Below are 17,428 nucleotides of genomic sequence, written 5' to 3'. Positions count from 1 at the left end.
ACAAACCCCACCCTTCAGCACAAGCCCTGTCACAATCAGCATACTCGCCTACTACTGAGTATAAAAGTCGCAGACACAATAGTAGGCAAGTATGCTGATTTTTTACGGTGGCCATGTCAAAACCAGCATACTTGCCTACTACTGAGTATACAAGTTGCATACACAATAGTTGGCAAGTACGCAGATTTTCATAGTGGCCAGCATACGTTTGTTCTTTTCGCTCGGTCTCTTGCCTTGCCAAGTGTCTTTGTGACAGTTCTCTGTAAAAAGTGCTATACAAATAAAATTGAATTTAATTGAATACTTTCCTACTATTAAGTATACAAGTCGTATACAGGTTGTATATGAATTGTATACTCAATAGCAGGCGAGTGCGCCAGTTCAGACAGGGTCAGTGTCTCATGGCCTGGGTGGTGACACAGGTGACAATCACCCCTTCATTAGGACAAGGGTGGGGTGCAAACCGCAGCCAGCCGCAAATGTGGAACCATTTATTACTTCATAATTTTTGACATGTGTCCGCACACTCCCACGGACGAGTTGTTCCGTGAACACAACCGTATTTTTAGAAATAGAGAAGTCACGCGCGTTCGCCGCTCCCGGTGTGCAGTAATAATTTCCCGCTGTCTGCTGCGCTTCGCCCCCCTTCGAGACGAAGCGCAAACTTCGGTTGGCAAAACGAGGCATTACGTACGTACATTACCCGAAGGCACGAGGTCTCCCACCCAGGAGAAGGTTCGCCGACAGCCCGTCAGGCGGAAAAGGCCAGCATCGCTAATGCGCTTCTACCTGGCACAGAGTCAATGACGTCATAGCGGGGTGTGACGCACGGAACTGGAACGTCTTTCAGCTGAGGAAGTTAAGGCTTAAGGCTTTAGAACGTCCAATGTGTAAAAACAGTTATACTCGCATATCACTTTGCTTGGACTCTACAGAATGAGTCTGCGTATACACTCACATACCGTCTGACTTACGGTTTTCCATGCAAGAAATATGAACTACCTTCAGGAAGGTTTAGCATTCAGTTCTGAAACGAGACAATTTTGAAAGTTTTTTCTTCGGAATATGTGAAACAACTTTATTGCTTATCGTCTATATGAAATAGATAAATAATATTTAATCTCAAAACGAGGCTTCTTCGTATAATACTATAAAGCGCTTTGATTTATTTTACTGTGCAGTAATTTCAATTAATAAAGATTTATTGGAACCAATAAAGAAATATAATTATCGGCAACATTATTTAGAAGTCATTCAGATCAGTGAACTATTTCTTACAGTGAAAAGGTACCCTTGATAAGAGCATTAAATCAGTCAGTATGAGTAGGCGATTCGTAATCTAGCATCCAGTGAAAAGTGAGGTACTTTTGGGTTGCAGAAGTGGGAGGAGGGGTGTCCAATACCCCTCCCAGAGGATCACAAACGTAATGTCTGGATTGCCTAAACATCTCCGGACTTCCTCGAAGTTAGTCAGTTGTTAGGTGGTGGCTAGGAAGGCGCCCTGCCTGTTTAAACGGTTTTATTTGCGCCGCGTGCAGTTAGCGCGGGAAGAGTTTTTATGTTTTTAAAAAATGAAGCGCTATCAAATTGATTCAATCGTGAGATGTTCGGTCCTCTCGCTCCTGCTCACCGGCTTGCTCATCCAGGCGACTCCGCAAAGCTATGATTTGTTCCAGGGATCCGCGTACGCCGGAGGTCAGAGGCACCGGAATAAGTGAGTAACCTGCCCGTTTTTCTCTTGTTCAAGTGCTGATATTTCTGGTCCCAAACCTTGTTCTGTTAGTAGTTTATCAGTGGCGGAGCGCTCGAAATGCCGTTATTTCTCGTTTTAGAATAAGGTTAATGAGGCTAGACTCTCCTCCTGACCTGACGGAGACTTCTTATGACCGTGCGCTTGCATGTGTCTTTTGACTTCGTGGGTGGGATGCCAGCGCACGGGGTGTGATCATTGTTTTATATTTGGTTAATTTTATTGCTGCAATTCCAACACACCCAGAACAATGGGATTGTCTCTTTTAGGACTACCCTAGCTATTTATCTCCATGGAATGTTGCAGTGGGAGAGGTCACGCGGAGCAGCGTCCAATTAACTTATTGTAGCGCTGAAAGAGGACAGTTTGGTCAATTTGATTAACAAAAGAGACACTGCGGTGCGGCGCTAAAATTCTTGTAGCATTTTCCATATGAACGGCGAGTGCTTTTTGTTTTCTTCAAATTTACATATGCACATTTCAAAATACGCGTCCATTGCAGGAATTGGTGCGCGCGTGTTGTGTACAAGAACGTGACCTGCTCGGTCCTGGGAAGCGCGGAGAGCTATCTGGAGCCGGACCTCGCGCCCTGTCCACCGCATGAGCCGGACTGCGCGCAACGCATGACGTAAGTGTCCCGAGAGATTGGGTGGGTAGACGACCTGTGTGCACACTGTCCCGAATAACAGCGCGCAGCTGTGGGGCCCATCCCATGCAGCCGCGAGTCGCAGGAAACAATAAACACATGTTTGCACATGAAAGGGGAAAAAATAATAACCAAAGCTATGGGGCTTGCTTGTCTGACTTGAGTTCAAAATGCTGCTGTCGAGTTCAAAACATGTGTCGCATTCCACAATGAATCAAAACCCATTTCGATTTAAGAAGAATGCCCCCAGTTGTCTTATGTGGCTCATGCAAAATGTGTTTGGGGCAGAGAGGAAGCCATTTGCGGGAGCAGAGAATGAAGATTAGAATGAAGCTAGAATCCATATCCGATTTGGTGTGATCCATGGAAACGTTGCACGCTTTGTCAGTGAAAAAGTAATATTTTATTTCTATAACACCTTTCACACGTTAAAATAAGAGCTGCAGGGTAAAATGAGTGTGGCAAAACAGAACAAAGACGGGAAGGCACCAGACTGAAACTCGCGAGGCTCAGCAGTGACGTCACACACAGGGCCCCCACCAATGAGGAGGCTCCCTGTGTGCCAGCAGAAGTGGCTGTGAGAACAATACTGGACTTTTAAGGCCAGGAGAGGAGCGAAGAAGAGGTTAACAAGTTAGAGACAGTGCCCCTCCCCCTCAGGGAGTTCCTGGCTGAACTATTTCATATAATGAATTACGTTCACATTTAGGCTTTTAGTTTCATAGTAGCTGCTCTTATACACAATGAATTCAAGGGTGAAAACAATGCGGTACATTGATACCAAGACTGAGGAAGCAGAACTTTAAGAAACAAAGGGATATGTTATAGAGTTATTCAAACCCAGAATTCGTGCTCAGAGTTTAAGGTTTTTTGAACCAAGATGCAGGTGAATTTTTAGTATTCCATAGATACTAAATTAAGGGTATTTATCTTCTTCCTTTTTTGTGACACCTTTTAAAAAGTAATTTTTATAATCCTGGAACAACTTTTATAGCTGTGCAGTCCACCGTTTCTCTGTGAAGGTTGCAGGAAGATAATCGACAGCACACCCAACTAATCAGAGTTGAAAATGTAACCAAGAAATGGTATAAGGTACACAGTAAAATTCTCGGTTCATAGATCAGAGGTCATGACTAACGGTTCATAGTTCAGAGGTCATGGCTAACTGTTAATAGTTCAGAGGTCATGGCTAACGGTTCATAGTTCAGGGGTCATGGCTAACAGTTCATGAGTCATGGCTAACGGTTCATAGTTCAGCGGTCGTGGCTAATGGTTCATAGTTCAGCGGTCGTGGCTAATGGTTCATAGTTCAGAGGTCATGGCTAACAGTTCATCGTTCAGAGGTCGTGGCTAACGGTTCATAGTTCAGAGGTTATGGCTAACGGTTCATAGTTCAGAGGTCGTGGCTAACGGTTCAGGTCTCCTGCTCAGGTACCGGACCCAGTTCCGCCCCACGTACAGGATCGCGTATAAGACGGTCACTCAGCTGGAGTGGAGGTGCTGCCCCGGGTTCCAGGGACCAGACTGTGCCGAGCCAAAAGCCACCACGACCGGGCAGACATGGCACAGGCCACGCCCCCACCCCCAGCCTCAGCCAATCCCGGGACAGGTCCACCACAGACTGAGTAAGTCACCCTATTAAATGGAAAGACTTTTAACACAAGCTGGTCCCTATTAATAGCCGAGGAACAAAAACCAAAAAAAAAAAAAACGTGAAAATGTAAGCTGGTTCTCTGATAATAGCCCTCGAATGCATTGCCATGGTAACAGGCATGCAGTCTGTCACTTTCCCATACTAGTAAAACGCTAATTTGGGCTAACAGTAGCTAGCCAGCTAGCTTACAGACACACAACAACACCACAGTATTAAATAAAAAGCAGGTGCTATGAGGAACATAGATGCCGTTCTCCAGCAGTCATTCCCTATGAGACGCTGGGCGCTTACGTACAGCCCTGGACTAATACTGGGAATTGTATTGAAACTGAGCTCAGTGGTCATGTGACCGGGCGTGTGATGACCTCTGGTTTACCCCCACCACAGGGCCCAGCGTGAGAGAGACTGCGCCCCTGGAGTGGGGGCAGGGAGGGGACAGGATGCAGAGGCTAGAGGGGGAGATGGACCGGCTGTCCCAGACGGTGCGGGACCTGCAGGCGGCCATTACAGGCATGAACGAGAACCTGCGGCTGGACCTCCAGGAGGACACCAGCAGGACGCTGCTGACGCTGCTCAACACCCTGCACCTGCCCGTCAGCGACCTCACCGCCGGGCCCACAGAGAGCGTGCAGCTGGTCAGCCACGCCCACCCGCCACAGGGACACGCCCACCCGCCACAGGGCCACGCCCCTTCATCTGACAGCCACGCCCACCCGTCGCAGGGACACGCCCCTTCTCAAGGCCACACCCCATTGTCAAATGACCGCGCCTCATCGTCAGGTGGACACGCCTCTTCCTCTCAGGGCCCCGCCCCTTCCTCTGTGGACCCCTTGCATTCCTACATTGAGAGCCGGTTCCAGGACCTGAGGGCAGAGCTTGTGGGGAGCATGGAGGCCAAGATGGAGGCCAAGATGGCGGCGCTGGCGGAGTCGTGCGACGTGGGGCTGCGGTCGCTGCGGGAGGAGTGCGAGCAGCAGGGCGTGGGCTTCCAGAGCCTGGCCCAGCAGCTGGACCGCAAGGAGGCGGGGCTTAGGGACGAGATCCGCGAGCTCCGCCTCCACCTGGAGCCGGCGGACGGGGCGGTGCGGACGCTGCGGGGGGCCGACGACGTGGCCGACCTGCGGCGGGAGGTGGGGCGCCTGGCCGACGCCCACCGCGCCCTCAACGCCCGCGTGGACAACGAGCTGGCGCACGTGTCGGCGCTGAGCATCGAGGAGGTGTTCGGCCCCCGCCTGGAGGAGCTGGAGGGGCGCATGAACGTGACCGAGCACAACGCCGAGACGCTCTGCTTCTACGTGGACGAGAAGCTGAGCCGCCGCATCGCCAACGAGACGGACGTGCTGCGCACGCTGCTGGAGGAGCGGCTGGGCGCCAGCGAGGACCAGTTCACCACCATGCTGGTGGAGATCGCCAGCGGCAACGGCTCCTTCCCCGCCGAGGGCGGCGAGGAGGCGCTGCGGGAGGCGCGGTCCCACGGCCGGCAGATCCAGGGCCTGGAGGAGAAGCTCAACGCCCTGGGGCGGCAGTGCTCGGCGGGGTGCGGTGCGGGCGGCCCGGGCGGGTCCGACGACGTCCTGAGGGAGGTGCGGCTCCTGGGGGGCGAGCTGGACACGGTGCGCGCCGACATCAACGGGGACGGCGAGAAGCTGCGCGAGCTGGAGAGCCTGGTGCAGCGGCAGCTCCTGATTGGCCAGCACAACAGCAGGAACCTGGCCGACCAGCAGGCGGGGCTGCTGGCCCTGCGGGGCGACGTCGGGGCGCTGAGGGGCTCCCTGGACAGTTTGGGGGAGTCCCTGACCAAGCAGGCGGAGGAGCTCCAGCACCTCAACTGCACCTGCGGCCAGGCAGGCGGGGCCTGCCCGCCGGGCGAGCGGGAGGCTCCGCCCACCAACGGCAGCCAGGTGGAGGAGCTGAGGGTGCGGCTGGACCGGCTGAGCCAGGAGGTGCGCGCGGAGCTGGCCCGGCGGCGGGCCGACGCCACGGCGCCCGGCGGCGGTAACGCGGGCGTCGTCGGGGGCGACGGCGACGTGTCCGACAGCCTCCACCGCGTGGCTGAGACGCTGAACCGCCACGCCGCCAGCGTCTGGGCCCGGGTCCAGCAGCTGCAGGCCGCCCAGCGCACCCAGGCCCAGGACCTCAGGACCCTGGCCACCTCCCTCCACCACCTGCAGGCGCGGGTCAGCGGGGCCGCCCGGACCAATCCCGGCTCGGCCGCAGCCTCTCCCGACCAACCGGGTGAGTCCTGCTGATTTATTACATCACCATTAGACCCGAGCATTTAGAGGAGACTCAGGTCTATTTTAGCCCAACTTTCAGTCAATTCACTATTATATAGCTGTGTATATATACTGAGCCCAGTGAATGTTTTTGCGCTGAAAAGTCGTGAAATGCCGTCTGTGAACATTCAGGTGAAAACCCGGCTGCATTTAGTGGAAAAGTGAACGTTTTCTAGCCAGCTAGGATGTAGCCAGGCTGTGCTATATCCAGGTAAAACCTGGGCTATATATTGGGGTTAACTTATGTCAAAACATCCCTAGATTTCCACCCCTCTCTAGATTCTGGCTTTTGCTCACTGGCAGGCAAAGTGGGTTTCTCACACAAGACAGCAACACATTCCTTTTTTGGGAATCAAATCAAGACAAGTCCCAATCCTTACCCCTGGTACTGCAGTGCTGAACTACTCAATCAGCCAGACACACACACCAAATATTTTTAACCAAAAACATTATTCATGATTTTTCCTGGGCAGATGTTCATATGCAGGTGACTTCCAATTGACAGTTCAGAATACAAGAACCAAATTATTTCATATCGCTGCCTAGGGACACATTAACCTCGGTGGCCTCCCTGTAACCTAAGTTAATGCAAAGCGTGAAAATAGCAATGTTCAAAGCTGTGCTGTGTTTTTGGTGGGAAGAGACTTGCTGTAGAGCGCTTACCGGCGATGCCAAGCTGGTCCGCTGATATACGTTCAAAGTGCTGTTAAAATAAGAGATAAACAAAAAGAAAACACGTAGTTGCAGAGTGAAACTGATAAGCGAAAACCAGAATTGGGAAAAGTAGCAGCCGAAGTGTCCATTCCAGACTTACCCGGAAGCCATATTGTTGAGACCCTCTTTCAAATCTCCTCTTGTTTGCACATCACTTCCTTTTCAGCACTTACGCTCCATTCATGGCAAGGCGGAACTCGGAAGATTACCGTTGAAAAATCTCCCGAGTTCCGATCTGATATCCGTGTTTATAATGGATCGGTTTATCTGGCAACGCAGTCAGAAACAAACCCGCTGGGAATTTCGTCTCAAATCTAGCTTTCCTCACTGCTTCGAGCTAATTGATTTAATAACAGCTTTGCCAAACTAAGCATATAATTATGAATACAAAACAGTATTAACGAATTTGAAGTTACAGACACACACGGCGATGTGTTAAAACCTCTCAAAAGATCTTCTCTAATTTGTTTTCCAACGGAACTACGCAGGTTGTTTTGTTTATAAGTTGACCGAACGCCAGTGGCCTTCAGGTCCAAGAAGTCTGAGCTGACGCCAGAGTTTCCGACTTTGAATTTAGCCAACGAGTTGGATGGATGACCACTCAAATCAGTTTTTCCAAATTGAAGCTAGTTTTTTTCCCCCTCCCAAGTCCGGAATTCAGTGCGGCCATCAAACGACGTGCATCATGGAAGGTGGACTGTGGCCTGCTAGATGAATGCAACCTAATTACCGAGTCTTGTCCTGTTCTAACAGGGTGTACTTTTAAAACTATGTAGCCTGTATCTGAATACCTGAACAACACAGTCAATCTTAATCAATAAAAGTATTTAGGGAGCATACGCAATTCATGCAAAAAGCGTCCGAGCCAAAAGGCCTGGGGTCGTTTGGTGAGCTCCGAGGTCTCTCTGTTGGGGGGGGGGGGGGGGGGGGGGGTAGTATAAGGAGAGGATTACCCCAACTGAAACCCAGCATCTGTGTTTAATTTCTGTGGCCTTTCTTCGCCTTTTCAGAGAAACTTTGCTGTAATGCACATTTGAGTAGCCTATATACTTGCCCCCTGATAGAGTTTGTTTTTAACTGGTATGGTACGAGTAGGCTAGCGATAAACTTGAGTACAAACTTGCCCCACACAGTCTTTAATTTTTTTTTTTCATAAGGCATGAGGCACAAATAGCTTGGTGACGTGACATTTGGTGGCATTTAGGCACGTTCACATTTTAATCAATCAATCAATCAAAGTTTATTTGTATAGCGTATTTTACAGCGGTTGTCACAAATACGCTTTACAGACAACCCTGGCCTAAACCCCCCACAGGAGCAAGCCTAAGGCAACAGTGGCAAGGAAAAAATCTGTGACAGATGGGAAGACACACGGAGTGACCCAGAGAAAAGCTATTCTTTAATTGGGAGCAGTCAGAAAGTTTGGGATGTGCTAGAGCAAAAACTGCCAAAGGGATTTATAGAACACAGCAAAAAAGGAAATCTCAACAAGTAGCCTATATTGGTATTATATTCAGACTTTAAAAATATTATTTCTGTGTTTTTGCTAAATAGGACAAAAAATGTGGATTTGCCAGTGGGGTTAAAAAAATGTCACTTGTCAAACAAACAGTAACTTAATAAAACAAGCTAATATATTCTACTTGAGAGGCGAAAGTAAGATTTTAAGTCTCATTACGCGAAAAAAAACACACTTGGCAAGACAGAATTCTTTCGCAGTGAAATGCTGGCTATGAGAATGTATGAGAATTGCCCAACTCTAGATCTGAGTCACGTGGTAACAGGATATGGGATAATTGCACTGCTCTTAAATTTGGGGTGTTACCGGGAGGGAAAGGGTCAGTGTTTCACATTCCTAACTGCCAGCAGTACGTCGCGATTTTACATCAGATCTGAGGGGCTCCGTAATCCCCGTATGAAAACAGGCACTGATGTGACGTTATACTCTAGAGACTGTTGAATCCGGTTAATTATTTAAATGTGTAGGTATGTCGTACTATATTATATGGCGTTTTTTTTTTTAAATCTGACAAAAATGTATTTTTCTTGGGCAGCACGAGAGGATAAATCCTCCCGGTTTGACGAGGTGCAGACAAACGGAAAATAATTTCGATGAGGAAAAAAAGTCGTGTGTTCTTCTTTTCTCTCTGACAAAAACGTTTCTGTTTATCGGATTTAAGAAATCGTAACTAACGGAGCTTTCCGACCTTAGCAACGGCCTCGGTCAGGGTAAACACAGCGCCCATGTCAACGCCTCATCTTTCGAAATCCGTAGGCCTAATCATTTATGGGAAATATCACAATACATATGATTCACAGTAAGACATTTAAAAATAAATACTGAAAAGCGGAATTAGCCATTGCCCATATATTGTGAAATGTGGCAATGTCGTTTTTAAACGCGATGACATTGCACAGATGGAAGTGTAGCTGTTCTGCTGGGGTCTGGAGAACTGGTCTTTTTACTCTAACTCGGTGCAGGTTTGACTTTACCAAAATGTTTTCGGTGAAATATCCTGCCATATAAATATATGTAAAAGAATTTCATCTATGTCAGCTCATCTGTATAACAGCGTCTGCTAAGTGACTACTATTTTATATATATCGGTATGTTCGGTTTTCCTAAGGTAAACATTAGCTTCCTCTTGTGCTTCCTCCTCTCGGAGTCCTCGTCTGGTCCCGCTTCCACGCGCACGTTTGCGCTGAAAGGAAAGTAAACAGGTTGATACTAGGGTCTGTTTTTCATTAATGAGCTGAGTCATTGGATCAGTCTCTCTCTCTCTCTCTCTCTCTCTCTCTCTCTCTCTCTCTGCCTCAGGCCTAAAAATCACTGCTCAGAACAGCTGGACTCTGTGCCGGGACGTTCACTTTCAAATCAAGTGAAGGCAAACTGTTACTTATATGGATATGCAAAACTGGAACCAAAGTAGATCTCTGTATGTGTGCAGTGCTGGTTTACGTCTTGTTTGGCACCATTAAGAGGACATATCGCTCTCTGCCCAGACCCTGCTTTTAATGGGCTTTCATCTGTTGTGAGTTAAAATTTTGAGAACAGCCTCCCCAGCGTACCAGCAGAGTTAGCGACCTGCTAGCGGCCTGCCGCGGGAGCAGCTGTCAGGGTCGATCCAGTTGAGATGAGGATCAGCAGTTAAGAGAAGAGAAGTTATCTGGTGACCTGTCCTACCTCACCGTGGTCAGCCTGGCCGTATGAAAATACGAGCAGATGCCAGATGAGCTGCTCTTTTGGACCTCGTTTACAACCCCCAACCCCCCCCCCCCCAACCACAGTCCGCGATCACAACCCCCCCATCCCCCCAGAGTCTGTAATTGCAGCCCCCCCCCCCCAACCCCCCGTCCCCCTGGTTCACAGTCGCACTCTCCTCTTTGTGTGTAGGGCTGGGGGGCTGGGGGGCTGGGGGGTTGGAGGGGGGCACTAAACTTAGCTCCCAGTCCGGCTCTGCCTGCCGCTAGTGTACTGCAGCCTGTCTGCTCCAGTCCGCTGGGCCCGTAGCGATTGTGCAACGGCAGTCTGGAAGGCACCGCTTCACTGGGGCCTCTGTGCCTCGAATCTCAGCGCTCACCGCAGCCAGGCTCTGTCCGGGCGTGGCAGGCAGCCTGTTTCTGCCTCGAGTTCAAAAGCAGGGAACGGCCCCTCCCTTCGGGTGTCAGGGCTGCCGCACCAAAGGGGACCGGTGCTGTGAATTAGCTTTGGCTGGAAACACGTGCACAGCACATCGAACGGGGCAACTGCGACTCTCAGTGCTTTCTGTGCTTGTCCCGAGCAAGTAAGACCAATAATGAGCCACCTCATTTCGGCTTTTAATTTTCACGCCCGAAAAAAACGGCCCTGCGCCTCTCGGCCAAACAGAGCACAATCGTCCCGTCGCAGATGTGCATTCTGATGTCATCGGGGCGCTCAAGCCCCCCCCCCCCCCCACGGACCCCAAAAAAAACGACCTCATCGTTACTCTGAAGTGATGTCATCGTTTCAGTTTTCCGCGAGGGCCAACAGCGGCAGCATTTTCCTGCAGATCCAAGTAATTAAAAAAGAATTTAAAAAAACCTACGAAGGTTAACCTGATAAACCAATTGCGGTAATTTTACCGAAGGTCACACCCCTTGTCTTCCTTCTGCAAGCCATTTAGGGTTGAGTCTAAACTGAGAGAGACCACAGCTGCAGTCAGAGCAACTCTTTCTGGTTAACCTGGGGTAAATCTGTGGGAACAGATGGGGGTGTGTAACTGTACAAAAGATCTGATCAGAGCTGTTCTCATGTTATTCATCGGCTTGGCTCCTTTCTGTGGGAAGGGCGAGTTCTGGAAACAATTTATCCAGCTGAGGTTCCACAGAAGAGGGGGGATTGGGGGGGTAGGGGGAGGGGGCATTCCCATAAACATTCTCAATATATTTTATTTAATCTTCATTTCCAACAAAGTTACAGTGCAGAAGGAGCTTATTTATTAGTCAGCCGTACTGGGACACCATGGCGGTTCCAGTGTGGGACAGCTTCAGATGGGAGGTTTTTTCGGGACAGCGGGAACCCTCTACACTATTGCAGCAGTTTCCATGGGACGTCCAAAAGGCCACAGCGAGACAGGACCTCGGTTTGAAATCAGGCCCTGTCTGAGATCGGGCAGCGGATTAGACGCATGTCCTGACTGAAAGGCCAAAGAAAATGTTTTTATTTTGGCAACTGTTGATCAATTAGACAGAAAATAAAAAGAAGAACAGACACAGACCATTCTGGAGGAGCCCGGGGGGATGGCTGTACAAACTTGTGCAATAAAGTGCTACAAAACAAACACGGTTTGGAAGAGTTGAATGTTGGCCTTGCTCCGTAGATGCGCACAGTGTACAGAATTATGATTTCTATCAACTGAATATTTAACAAGAATACTCTAACCCTCCCCCCTCCCCACAATTTTTTTCAACTCACTGACCTTGTGTTCTTTATTACGGAGCTGGCACAAACGCTCTATGCTCTATTTTAGGACCACAACCATCCATGGGCCACACAAATCAGGTTCTAAAAGTAAAAAAAAAAAAAACACATTTGAATTCACGGGATGCAAAATTTTTCAGATGCTATTGTTCTTGCGCCAGTTGCTCGGTCCGCAATTGGCGACGACAGCCCCCCCCTGCCCCCCCACCAACACCATTCACCGCCAAACTCCCATAGCTGGCTCCGCCTTCACCATACATGAAGGGCTCTGTGCACCAAGTGATTGACAGCTGGCTTTTCCTTCTGAGCGTCTGCCGATGCGATAGCCTCACCGTGCATCTCCTATCAGCCTCCGCACCCCCCAGCAGCTTCCGGAAGATGAAGAAAGCCCCCCCCCGCCACCATCTCCTGGCAGCTTCCTGGAGATGAAGAAGAGTTCCCCCCCAACCCCCAACACCCAACCAACCCCCCCACACCTCCCAGCAGTTTCCTGAAGATGAAGAAGAGGCCACCCCACCCCCACCTTAAAAAAAAGACAACAGCAAAACGGGAAGAAAGGCTTCATCTTCTTCCTCAGGCTCTGGCAGCTCAGATCCAGCACAAGTAGATCTGCACATCTGTGCACTCGCTTATTATTGGAGCAGGATAGATCCAGAGCTGCTAGACCTGTTACTGTTGGGTTGAGGAGGATGTTTAAAAAAAAAAATTAAATAAATAAATCCACCATTGTCTTGCAGTGAAGAGGCAGGAAAACACTTCACTCTCGATCCAAATATAAAGATATTTATAATTGGCGAAAGATTATTCCTGCCGATATAGTCGACACCGTGCTATATAAAGCGCTATCTACAGTGAGCCGTTGTCCCGTCTAAGAGAGGCTGAGTCATGTGTGGACGGCCTCATCAGGTAGAAAAGTAAAAACTTATATTCCCGCTGTCCCGCGGCATACGCCCTTTTTTGTGTTTCACTGAACGCCCGTAGGAGTGCAGGATCGTTCCCCAGCCTGTGATGTACTGGCGGCTGAACTCAGCCAGTTCTCTCTGGGTGGAAAATAACAGGCGATGTTGAATCGGAACAGAACGCATCATTTTATACGGCCTGCCAAAATAAAAACGTAATGGCGCTATGGACACGGAAACCCCTTTGTGACTAAGGTTACGCTGAGAGTTTGTGCGCTGAGAGCTCCTGTCAGCTGATGAGTCGCTGGTTAAGCCCTTTACGTAAGTCTCTCCTGCGTCAGTCCCTCTATCTAAGTCACCCAGTCCACAGATGTGTAGCCCAGGGACTGCAGATTAAAATGAACACCCCTGGCTAACTCTGGCACCTTTACAGGGATGTTATTAATGTGCATTGATTTTTTTTTTTAAACCCATGCACATCACAAAGTTAAAAAGACATGAATTCAGAAATAGAAAAAAGAGAAAAATAATCTGCACACTGCAAAATGCTGCCTGGCACTAAACCGTGACGGTCATGAGCTCACATGCTGCTCATTAGCCTACTCAGGAACATGTGAGCCCAAAACATTTCGTAATAAACAAATTTAATGAACTAATTATAAATTAAATGAATTCATGAAATGACTCTGGATAAGAGCGTCTGCTAAAATAAGGCTCTTGGACACGGGATGGGTCTGATTCTGGATAGTGGGCGGAGCCACAGCACTGTAAATGCGATGGGGCTGATTCTGGATAGTGGGCGGAGCCACAGCACTGTAAATGTGATGGGGCTGATTCTGGATAGTGGGCGGAGCCACAGCACTGTAAATGCGATGGGGCTGATTCTGGATAGTGGGCGGAGCCACAGCACTGTGAACACGATGGGGCTGATTCTGGATAGTGGGCGGAGTCACAGCACTGTAAACGCGATGGGGCTGATTCTGGATAGTGGGCGGAGTCACAGCACTGTGAATGCAATGGGGCTGATTCTGGATAGTGGGCGGAGTCACAGCACTGTAAACGCAATGGGGCTGGGCGGGAGCAGGGTACTGACAGATGGAGTTGTGCTCTGTGCTGAATTTGGGGAACAGTGCAGTGGTGCCCCACACATGTCTCTTAAAGTGAGGGGAAGCCAGAGGGGTAAACAGAGATCACATGACATGGCCGAATATACTGCACAAACAATCCCACAATACACAGCACTGAGTCACGCCTGCTAACTGTGAGCAACACTGGAGGAGAAAAGGGCCAACACAGGAGCAGCAGTGTACAGTGTGTTCTAACGGTCTCTCTCTCCCTCTCTCTCTCTCTCTCTCTCTCCCTCTTTCTTTCTTCCTCTCTCTCTCCTTCTCTCATGCTCTCCTTTTTTCTTTCTTACTCTTTTACTCTATTCTATCTATCTTTCATTCACTCTCTCCCTTTCCCACCCTCACCTCTCCTCCTTGCTCCCTCTTTCCTTCACTCTTCCTCCCCTCCTCTTTTCCCTCTCTTCCTCTTTCCCTCACACCCTCTCTCTCCCCCTCTCCCCTCTCTTTCCTCCTTTCCCAGTTGTCCATGGAGTAAAGGAACCCTCAGTCCCAGCAGTGGAAACCAGGCCGGCCCCCCCAGCAGCCCCCAGACCAGGGAGCCCCGTCATCCCTCACATTCGAATCCCGCTGATCATCCCCCACAGGACCCCCCCGGCGTCCCATGTGCCCCTCCCTGCCCCCCACCATCCCTCCAGACCCATGCAGCCCTCCACCCCCCAACGCCCCGTTGTGGAGACGGGCGAGGCGGGGCCCCCCGGCACCGCCCCCAGGCTGGCGGTCAGGAGGGTGTCCTACACACCGGAAGAGCGGAGCGAGCCCATGCAGGGGTACGCTGGAGCCCCAGGTGAGGTGGAGGGGCGCGGGGGGCTAAGCTAAAGCTAAGCTAAGCCAATACACATCGCTGTTCATAATTTTTATATATTGGAATTGTCGATTCGCACCAGGTATAGAGCTCTGAGCGTGTACTTTGTGTATTTCTCCTGCTCGCAGGTTATCCACCTCTTAGTTCAGCATCGCTTCGGCCCGACATCATTCCAGGTAAATTACCATCGCGTTGTTTTCTGAGCGGGACGGTAAGACCTGGAAATGTGTGGGTGCGCCGAGTGCGTCAGCCCTTTAAGTTATGATGTCACAAACGGGATTAGAATGTTCTTAATGAAACATTCTAATGCTGATGTCACAATCACCACTGGCAACCGATGATGGCAGTGGAGTTCTAGAACACTGGCTTAGAATTTTTGAAAGGAAAATTTTTTTTGTGAAAACCTGCTCTTCAAAGGGTTAACGGTGGTCTTTGTTCTTGGACAGTTGCCTTTGTTCCTCGGAAGCAAGGCGACAGGCCTCTTGTGATGCCAGGTAAGAATGAGCCAGATACGTCCCTCACATTCTCACAGAGTAATTACTGCGAATACTGTTACTGTCTTCCCGTTATGTAATCGACACGTCATTTTTTGCCAAGCTGTTCCAGATGAGAAGTGAAAATAACACCGTGCTGTGTCTGAACTTAGCATGTAACTATGATTGGGCTAATCAAATAAGCGAGATTAGGAGTTGTAATGAAATCCAGAAACGGACATGGCCCTCCCCACTCCTGCATTAAAGTGACTGGCTCTGGATGAAGTGACAAGGTCACACTACGTTACATTACAGTTATTGAGCCGATGCTCTCCAACGCTCCAGGGTGTCTTACCGAAGTGGAGAACACTCAGAAACACAGCGGTGTGATGTCACCCAGAACGCATAGAAAGCCCACTTATAATCAATGTGCTAAGTTTAATGTGCACAACCAATTGGTACTGAAGCCAAAAGCAAATTCTGCTACACAGCTGACCGGTCTTTACACAGCTATAACGTTATTATCCCTGTAGGAAATTAAAGGGCTGTATTTCCCCCCAGTGTCAGCAGGGGGCAGCGTTGTCTCAGAGCCCTTCTCCTTCTCAGCCGGCCTGACCACTGTGCCTCTGCCCTGGCACATGGGGGTCATCCGCTTCGACAAAGTGCTGGTGAACGACGGAGGACATTACAGCCCCCGAACAGGTGAGTTATAACCCCCGAACAGGTGCATTACAGCCCCCGAACAGGTACATTACAACCCAAATAACTTTGAGAAGCCATAATCTCTCCCTCCCTCTCTACTTCTCTCTCTCTCTCTCAGTGTAATGTAAATGCCTCTCGGTGCAGAGTTAATGTGTTTGTGCGTGTGTGTGTGTGTGTGTGTGTGTGTGTGTTTGTGTGTGTGTGTGTGTGTGTGTGTGTGTGTGTGTCTCCACAGGGATCTTCACCGTGCCGCAGGACGGTCGTTACCTGGTCAGCGCGGTCCTGCAGGGTGAGCGTGTGGAGGGGGCGCTCTCCGTGTCCGACCGCAGCGTGCAGCGACTGACGAGCGGCGGGTACGCCCGCGAGCCCCGCCCCCGCGAGCCCCGCCCCTGCCCGTGTGGAGGCTCCGCCTCCGTCAGTCTCATCCTCCAGCTGCACCGCGGCGACCGGGTCGCGGTCGTCAGGACGGCGGGAAGCCTGGCCGTCTCCGAGCCCAAGGAGGTCCTCTCCACCTTCAGCGCCCTCTTCCTGTACTCCGCCCCCGGCAGCAGATAGCCCCGCCCACTCGCCTGGTCCCACCCACTCGCCTGGCGGCAGATAGCCCCGCCCACTTATCTGGCCCCGCCCACTTGCCCAGCAACAGATAGCCCCGCCCACTCGCCCGGCAGCAGATAGCCCCGCCCACTTGCCTGGCCCCACCCACTCGCCTGGCGGCAGATAGCCCCGCCCACTCGCCTGGCCCCACCCACTCGCCCAGCAACAGATAGCCCCGCCCACTCACCTTGCCCCGCCCACTCGCCCAGCAACAGATAGCCCCGCCCACTCACCTTGCCCCACCCACTCGCCTAGCAACAGATAGCCCCTGCCCACTCACCTGCCCCGCCCACTCGCCTGGTAACCGCGCTCAAGGGGACACTGCAGTCAAAGCCCATAGGGGTTTAGGGTTTAACGGTTCTTGAAAATGATTCTGAAGGGTTGTTTTTGCTTCTTCCTTTTTTTGGGACAGCATTTAATTTATTTAAGCTCAAAAAAAGGATGTGTAAGCTATGGCACCAAGCAGAACTTGCCTTCGATGATCTGTTTTGCTCTTTTTTAAAAGCATCGACTGCGTGAGGTGGCAATGAAGCTATTTTTGGGATATAGATATGATCATTATATTTCCTCTCAGCATATGTCTACTTTTTGAAGAAACAAAACAACTTATTTTCCAAATGTAAAAAAGGAATTTTATATTTTTTGAATGTAAAGACATGTTGACATATTTTTGTGTTTATGAACCTATATAAATACTGATATTTTTAGATGCTTTTACAGCCATTCTTGTGTCAATGAAATTTAGACTTCAAAAATCGTCTCCGAGGTCTTTGTCTGTGAAGCCAAAATCAACTTTTGAAAGAGGTTCAATTTTGTGTTGATTAAATGATGGAACTGCAGCTGAATTAT

General features: G+C 50.0%; 1 protein-coding gene across 1 annotated transcript; it reads left to right on the top strand.

Annotated features, from left to right (window-relative positions):
* Positions 1-656: 656 nt before the first annotated feature.
* On the top strand, positions 657-17,415 carry LOC118234732 (EMILIN-2-like). Its single transcript, XM_035431516.1, has 10 exons — positions 657-1,714; positions 2,253-2,378; positions 3,828-4,021; positions 4,438-6,285; positions 14,469-14,792; positions 14,939-14,986; positions 15,257-15,304; positions 15,845-15,985; positions 16,221-16,596; positions 16,643-17,415. The coding sequence occupies exons 1-9, from the start codon at positions 1,572-1,574 to the stop codon at positions 16,538-16,540; spliced, it is 3,192 nt and encodes a 1,063-aa protein (XP_035287407.1). The 5' UTR covers positions 657-1,571; the 3' UTR covers positions 16,541-16,596; positions 16,643-17,415.
* The last annotated feature ends 13 nt before the right edge of the window (positions 17,416-17,428 follow it).

Source organism: Anguilla anguilla, chromosome 8 (genome assembly GCF_013347855.1).
Source record: "Anguilla anguilla isolate fAngAng1 chromosome 8, fAngAng1.pri, whole genome shotgun sequence".
In the NCBI taxonomy this organism is placed as follows: domain Eukaryota; kingdom Metazoa; phylum Chordata; class Actinopteri; order Anguilliformes; family Anguillidae; genus Anguilla; species Anguilla anguilla.
Note: the sequence above shows the minus strand (reverse complement) of the source record. Positions and strands in the feature narration are given on the sequence as shown.

Excerpts from the sequence above, each read along its gene's own strand:
- LOC118234732 (XM_035431516.1), top strand. The coding sequence starts at position 1,572 with ATGAAGCGCTATCAAATTGATTCAATCGTGAGATGTTCGGTCCTCTCG. Across the intron at positions 4,022-4,437 it reads ACAGGTCCACCACAGACTGA|GGCCCAGCGTGAGAGAGACT; the intron begins GTAAGTCACCCT and ends CCCCCACCACAG. Across the intron at positions 15,305-15,844 it reads CAGGCCTCTTGTGATGCCAG|TGTCAGCAGGGGGCAGCGTT; the intron begins GTAAGAATGAGC and ends ATTTCCCCCCAG.